At 50.0% G+C, this 7,873-nt stretch overlaps 1 protein-coding gene across 1 annotated transcript; it reads right to left on the reverse strand.

Annotated features, from left to right (window-relative positions):
• Nucleotides 1-5,453: 5,453 nt before the first annotated feature.
• LOC122394047 lies at nucleotides 5,454-7,466 on the reverse strand. The gene is made up of 3 exons (XM_043390608.1): nucleotides 6,798-7,466; nucleotides 6,174-6,566; nucleotides 5,454-5,881 (listed from the first exon to the last, which is right to left on the reverse strand). Exons 2-3 carry the CDS (start codon nucleotides 6,416-6,418, stop codon nucleotides 5,470-5,472), a joined length of 657 nt encoding a protein of 218 aa, XP_043246543.1. The 5' UTR covers nucleotides 6,419-6,566; nucleotides 6,798-7,466; the 3' UTR covers nucleotides 5,454-5,469.
• Between the last annotated feature and the right edge of the window lie 407 nt (nucleotides 7,467-7,873).

The following is a 7,873-nucleotide window of genomic DNA, read 5'->3' on the forward strand; positions in this document are numbered from 1 at the left end:
TAGGTGTACAATTGATCAATGCGAGGGTACTGAAAGTTTCGTCGCGATCAGCCGCCTTTTACGCGAGTTAATCGCGAAAAACCTTAGGGGGATTGCATCAACCTCCCCCCCCCCCCCCTGTGCCGGTGAGAGTGATTTTAGGCGCATATTAGTAATGAAGCAATTTCCGGAAAAAGAAAGGATGACAACGTTTCCAGCGTTTCCGGAACGTTTCCGGAAAGGAACTTGTTTACAACCGTGACCCTCAAAATCGTATTCAAGGCCAAACTTGCGGGGAAGGCCAGGTGACAAGTGTACGCCCCCGTGACGTCACGGATAATGTTAAACAGTCGGGCGCCCGGCACATAGGAAAGCTCGGGATGACAGCCCCCTGCAATGTACTCGTAGCTGGAAATCCTAACTGCGATGGCCCTAGCCTCGGGACGTTGAACCACGCTGTCACTCTTAACCATGCAGTCCGCTGACGTGCTTTGATGAACCGCATGTGTTCCTGCCTCCCAGTGCTCCTACTAACTCATTGCGCAGGGATTTAATGTTTGCAACTACCTGTAATGTGCTTGTGTGAGGTCGTGGGACTTGCCCCCAGATTACGTCACGGGCTGACGTCACGATCAGGTAGAATCGCGGGACGACCCTACCTGGTATATAGGGCCAAGGTCCTAAATACAAGGTTGCAGGGACTAATGTCTACTAAACCTACCAGAATATAGTTTCACGATTGAATCAATCAAAACTTCATTATCTTGTAATCATTTGTAAGCAATTTCATAAATATACTTCTAATTTGCTTGCCTTTTACTTTTTTATAAATTTAGTCCGAACCTTTTGGTGGGAAGGACTCACAAGGACAGAGCCTCCGCTAAGCGAAGCTTGTTGCGATGACCCTGCCCTCTACCCTCCGATCGCGCAATTCCGATTCTATGGCAGAATTTAGAGTCCAAAGCTTAACATCCGCTGACAAAGCCGCGCACGGCCGCTACTTGCAAAATAACTTTCTAGCATTGCGTCAACATAGTGGTGTAGCAGTAGGAACCATATCTGGCAAAACCCCAATACCTACATACAGCAGAAAAGCAGCCACCAGGTGTCGCGACAGTCGCCACACGGATGTCGCGCGCGTGGCTTATCGCCACACTACCGATTTCCATAAGTACGCGTATGTTCGGATATGTAAGGGAAAGCCGCCCTTATTACCCTTAAGGATTACGCTTACATCATTTGCTTATAAGGTCGATGTTGGAAATTTGGAGGGGCTCGGCTATTTTCGACCACGGTATGGCTTTATCACATGATGAGGAGCATGCTGATAAGCGTTTTATGCGTCGTAACACACAAGTATTTTTAATCATTTTTCAAAAATAGCCGTTATGCCGTTTCTTTCAGTGCAAGGTGCCGTCGGTCATCCCCGACGTTACGTCACGCCGGGGATTGCCAGATTTCCCTACTAGAGTTCGACGCCCCATGTATAGGGCCCTGCTCCAGGGTTCAGGAACCAGGCACGTGCATCCAAGGCCGTATATATGCGTGCATCATTTGAGACACCCAGAGCCTTCCAGACTCCAGAGGTTTGATCCACCCATGCCACTCCCAGGGGGGCGACACGGCTATTCGCGCAATGTATTAATTTATGGGCCGCGCGGGGCCTCGCGATGACGCGGCTGGAGGCAACTGCTCAGCGCGCTAGGATACTTCTGGCGGGGCGGGGCGCTGAACGGTGTGCAATGAATGGGTTATGGTCGGGCCGACAGAGATGAGGTATTGAATTTGAATTGACATCAGCAATCGGGTGGGGAAGGAGAACGTTCCTAATCGAGCTTGGGTTGGGGAAAGCCGAAAATATCGCGATCGGCTCATAGCTCAGACAGGGCCGGGTGCCGTACGTACCATGTGTTGTATACATATTTAGGCGGGCAGACAGAGATGAGTTATTGGATTTAAATTCACCTTACCATCGGTTTCTGGTGGGGTTTGAAAATGGTTTTAGTCAAGCTCGGAGTGGGGCAACCCACTGGCGGATCCAGGGGAAGGCATTTGGGGCAAATGTCTTCCCCCACATTGGCAGCGCCCGAAATCGCTTTTCGAGAATCAAAGAAAACTTCACAACTTTTCTCAGGAAATGTTGGTTAATCACACTGCACAGCAGTGCGCAAGGAATCGAAATCAGAGTTTTTTTTTTAATTAATTCCGAGAAACCTTTTTGGGGTAAGCCTCCGCAGTGTCCAAGACCGCTTCCTGGATCCGCCAGTTGTGAATAAGTCACGGTCGATACCGAGCTTCGGCGGGACCAGGCGCTGTATACGTTGTTCTTTCAATGAAGAGGTGGACAGACACCTAGCCCCACATCCTACTGCTATGCCCGTGCTTCTGTGGGTGAAGCACTAAAGCATCACGGAATCCCACAGGACCTGCGAGTCGACGAGGTGGGCCGCTTTGGCCGCCGGGTACTGCAGCTCCCTGGAGTTGCCTGGGACCGATGGCAAAACAACAGCTCCGGCGGTGCCCCTATGGGCCGTAGTAATTAGCGAATTCCTGTAATGTAGAGATCATATCCTCAATAATCTCCATTACCATTTTATATTCCTAAACAGTATGACAGAACAATTATGCTTGCCTACGTTCAGGCATTACCTCTGATGGTCATACGTCCAGTACAACATGTGTTGTCTGTCAAACAACAATCGACGACGGGATCTCTTCTCATTATCTCTTAAGCCATCGGTTGTCAATTCACCCACCCCGTTTCCCTAAAAATAGACTGTCAGATTCGGCCTGGGTCCTTACGACCCCTCTAGATTCGCCAGAGACGGGATCGGATCGCCGTTATTGCACCCGTCTTAGTGTCTTTAATACTATGACAGCTTCGACCACGGACTTCGGACGGGGTGATCGTTCCACGAATGTACGAACCATCCAGGCCTAGAGTGCATCGAGGTTTAAAAGAATGCAGTCTGTAGATCAATAAACATAACAATGGTGGTATACAACCACATTAAAACATCTCCCCGGCTCCCGCAACGTTCCAACGCCCCTCCGTTATGCATTCGCCTTGTGTGTCCGCCGAGCCGGCTTGCCTCCAATGACGTCATCGGCCGGCCGGCGGCGTTCAAGGTCAAACGGCTGGTGTCCTTACCTGGAGTTCTATAGCCTTGGCCACTCCAGTGGCCACGATTTCAGCACCTACCTACTGCCTCGATGCCCTGGATTAGGCTGAGGAGCGTGGCGACAGTGCTCGGGGTTACATGAGCAGAGTTAATACGCATTACAAACGGACTACAATGGTGAGCGAATAGGAAAATCCGTTCCTGATACGCATTTACTTGCTCATGTAACCCCGGTAACTTGACTGCAGAGTCAAACTGGAACAGCAACCTGCCACATGTAGAAGATTCCCGCTACCACGAACTGTTGCAGGCGCCGGTGTGGTCCCAGGACCTGATCCAGTCAAGGCCATATATAGGATGCAGTTGCTGATCATAGCAGGCCACTTTCAGAATGTCCATCTCATCATACATCACGATTCACGACGCACCGGCGTTCCTGTCGTGTCAGGTTTTGCACCACCTTTGCCAACTGCTCCAGCTGTGTGACAGAGCTGTCCGCTGCAGGACAAAGGTGGCCAGGTAGCGCTGCAGGGTGACAGTGCTGGCAGCGGGAAGCTGTTGCCGCGGAGCCACTCGTACTGTCTGCAGGGCACGTTGACGCGGTGCCGCAGTGCCTCATGCAATGAGTCCTCTGTCCACGGATCGCGCAATTCCGGGTGACAGGAGAATTTAGATGCCAAAGTCTATTATTCAAAAATGAAATTTGAGGGCATCCAGAATCAGGCAGTTTAGAGTTAACCCTAATAGTGATGCAGTAATGAAAAAGGCATAGGATTAAAAGTATGGAATAGGCAGGTACCGGTACAGGTTCCAATAGGGCTATAGCCTATAAGAACAAATTCCTGAGTAGGATGAGGACTTCAAATCATTACCTGGTCTTGACCAAGTCCCTGGTGCGAGCAGGAGGATGGATCCTTGGCTGGATCGAGGAACATGCCGGAATCCTGATGGATGGAATGGCGCTTGGAAGATTTCTTTTGCGACACTTCGACAGAGATTCCGAGAAGTCAGATGGAGTGAAATGGGCTGAACACACACGAGGATCAGCATGATCTGCCAGCTCCGAATCAGCTCTCTGCTGATTGGCGGAGAGCGGAATCAGAGCGGAATCTGGCGTGCCACCACTAAAGGGCCAGATTGTGGTCCTTCGGGAAGGAGTAATACCTTGTGCCCTCGGGATTAAACTTGCGTGCAGCCGTACCATTGTGACAGACTGGAACGGCACAGCCTGGCATCTCAGGCCTCAGCAATGGAAATACTGAAAAACTCGAGATAAAACACTTGCTGGAACGAAGCTGAAAATCTGATGCAAATATTTAACTAGTAAAATCACTCAAGACAGCCAAATACAGGAACAGTAGGCGAAATCTTTTGGCCGAGAAGTCCGTTGCTATGCAAACAATTCGTAATTGGCTCAGATGCGCAACTTCTGAATCCTACCAGCTTGTCACCATATCGAGTTTACTACTACGACACCAGATTCTTCACTTCTACCTAGGGCCAATTTTTATATCATTTTATTCCAATAAAAAGAACAAAATGGGGTATACGTTCTCCAAATTTTGAAAAATTGTAATGTAGATACTAAACCTTAATTACAACGATTTGTATTACTGGAGATCATGCATATTGAACTGAGACATAACCCCTAATTCAATATACCCTGCCTCTGATACCAACTTCTTTCTTGCAGAGCCCAAACGGATATGCGAAGGGCCGACAATAAGAAGACGCAATAGTTGTCTCGTGACATCCAGACATACTAAATGCATGTAATCCAAAACGAACTGTGTCACTAATCCTATTGAGAGAGCGCAAGGGGGCTCCATCCAACATGATGTTCTGGCTGTTCCTGAACTAAAAATGAGCTCCTGCTAATGTGTAGTATGCTCATTCAAGTTTTGCAATGGTGTTAGGAAATTAATAAGAGAAAATAAGCAAATAATTGACCTCTCCTCGACATTTAAACTATTAAAACAGCCAAAAACATATGTATTGATATTTCGGCCAACAGGCCTTCCTCAGAATGAATAATATAAACAAATGTACGAGAATATATATTCCCGACCGGGGCTGGGAAAATGCGTCTTATTCACCGGGGTTTTAGTGCGGAGGACCGAGTGCCAGAAGGCACGAGGTCCGTAGCAAAAAACCGAGGTGAATAAAACCTTGAATAAAACTGCATTTTCACAGCCCAATGGAAGGCAACATAAGGTTAGGCAGATCGTGACGTCACGGGGGCTTGGAATATTTTTTAAGTATCCAACTAGACAGTCCTAGTTCAAACTACAGATAAAGGAAAGCCTATTACACGTTTGAAGCATCTGATCTTATGAAAATAGCAGCCGGAAATTCACATTTATACGAATTAATTTGTCCAATTCAAATAATCAATGGCAACTTTACAACATGACATGTTATTTGCTCGCCAACTTGTATGCATTGAGCATAAACAATTGAACACTACTAATCGCCCGCACTCTGCCGCTAGAGACGGATGCGCGTCGCAGTCACAGCAGCCGCCGGACTCGACTTCAGCAGCCGCCATACTTGATGAGCCGGCACTCCTCTTATCGGCCAGCAGGTTGTCCCGCACTTGCCGGCCGCGGTGCCTCTCCGCTACCGTTGTAGGCGCCTCTTCTTGGTTCCCGGCGACAGCGCTGGGCGGCGCGGCAGCCTCCTTGGTCAGCAGCCGGGCGGCGCGGGCAGGGTCGTCGGCTGCCAGCCACTCGCCGTCGTCGCCATATTGGCAGCACAAATTGTGCAGGATGAAGCAGGCCCTGCAACAAAAGCGGATAACAATAGGTGGTATTGCTACAAATTATATGTAAGCGCACCAGAGCAGTAATTAATACCCGGCTGGGCAGAAGCCACGCATTCACGTTTGTATGTGCACTGGGCAGCCCTTAGCACACTGCAAATGTTTGTTTTCGGACAAAACCTTTCTCCCTCCCCTCTCTCTCTCTCTCTCTCTCCCTTTCTTTCTTTTCCTCTCCTCTCTCGTCTCTCGTCCCGCATCCGCTGTTTCACGTCTCAACGGGAAGACTGAATATTGTCACACAAATACCTTACAGTATGGTGTTGACGCTGTCCTCAACCTTGGTGTGCCGCAGCTCCTTGCAGTCGATGGCGGCCCATCGCATCTTTGCGATGCCGAACGCCTGCTCCACAAGTACACGTGTGGCCGCGTGCTGCTGGTTAAGCTGCGGCATCGAGACACAGTCCCTGGTCATGAAACTAACGTGAATTTTATTGAAGCAGATCCCTTGGAAGACCAACTCCCTTCCTAGACTGTGTTTGCGAAATCTCTGAGGCATCAGGTCAGACCGCTAACACTGACTTACCGCTCCTGCTCGGGCGTCGCGCTGTCGTAGGGTGTCACCAGCCATGGCAGGGATGGGTAGGCTGAATCGCCAAGCGGCAAGCACCACGCCGGCCCCGCGGGTGGCCTCTGTCGCACGGATCCTGAAAGGTCAAGACATGGGGACAGGTTGAAGTGCTGACTTTTAATAGCTCGAACAGGCTTTTGCACTTGTAGTGCAAAATATGCAAGCAAACAAAAAGTAATATTCGTCGGTGTTTGCCTATAAAAAAGTACTTAAGCATGACTTGCTAGAATATTTGCTACGCAACTGCGACTTGCGAGAGGAATTGACCACCCCAATGTTACACAAGCTTTTGATGTTGCTAACTCACAGTTCAGGTAGTCCAGATGTCTGCATGGCACGGGAGTCGTGTGTCCGGCCCGGAGCATGAACACTCACAAAAGTGAATGCTCGCCGGCATCCGGCAACTGCCACGTTCAGCGTAGTCGTGTGATGACGGCTCAGGTAGACGTCCTCCTCGGGCGCTGGAACCCGCACCCGGACGTGGGTTCCATCTATGCAGCCTGAAACGTAAAATGCGAGCCAATCACATGCAAAAGAATGAGACAGGCCCCCATCCCCAGTACGCGAAGGGGGTGGGGGATAATTCAAAATGTGCCATAGTTCTCTTATCTTTGTCCCCGGTCGGTGGTTTTAGCACAAGGGGCCCGCGGTCGGTCATATTGCACGCCTGGAGAAATCTACGCACACGCTCCGGTATAGGAACGGTAACTGAGCTGAGACCAGTTCTCGCTCAGCGCTCCGCGCACATACACAACACGCGGGTTGGGGGACGGCGCCGCCAAACTGCCAGTCAACGATTAGGGCGCCATCAATGGCGCAAACGGCAACTCTGGGTGACCCTGGTGGTCATTATAGAAGCCAGAGGGCCACGATGGTACCACTAGATGATGCGTAGTATTACGCAGATTCACATAAATTTACATTACTTTTTATGCAAGTAGGTAATGTTGAGCATGAAATCATATTCAATTGCGCTGGATTTACCTCACCAATGACATGGGCATTCCAGCGATGTCCTGGAAGCCGACGCACTGCTGCACCCTCTTGGCCTCAGTGTCCGGCCAAGTGATGGCGCCCACCAGCTGCCCTACAATATAGCCGGTCACCCTCCGCACGACTCGGCATACTGTCGCTTTGCTCGGCCCGTGCATGTCACCGAACGCGTGAAAGTTTTCTAGACTTAAGGGATCACTGCTGATTCTCCCCATTGCTCTCTCCCTCTCTCTCTCTCTCTTTGCGCATTACATACACGGCACGGTCGGCTCCGTGCCGTTATATTCGGGTGAACCGTCGGCCCTACATAGAGACGGCCTCAGGCCCCATTAGGGGGCGATCAACCGAGTTTGCGGCACAACAGACAGGGCATACACAACATAATAAAAC

This window comes from Amphibalanus amphitrite, unplaced genomic scaffold (genome assembly GCF_019059575.1).
Source record: "Amphibalanus amphitrite isolate SeventyFive unplaced genomic scaffold, NRLGWU_Aamphi_draft 000570F_arrow, whole genome shotgun sequence".
NCBI lineage: Eukaryota > Metazoa > Arthropoda > Thecostraca > Balanomorpha > Balanidae > Amphibalanus > Amphibalanus amphitrite.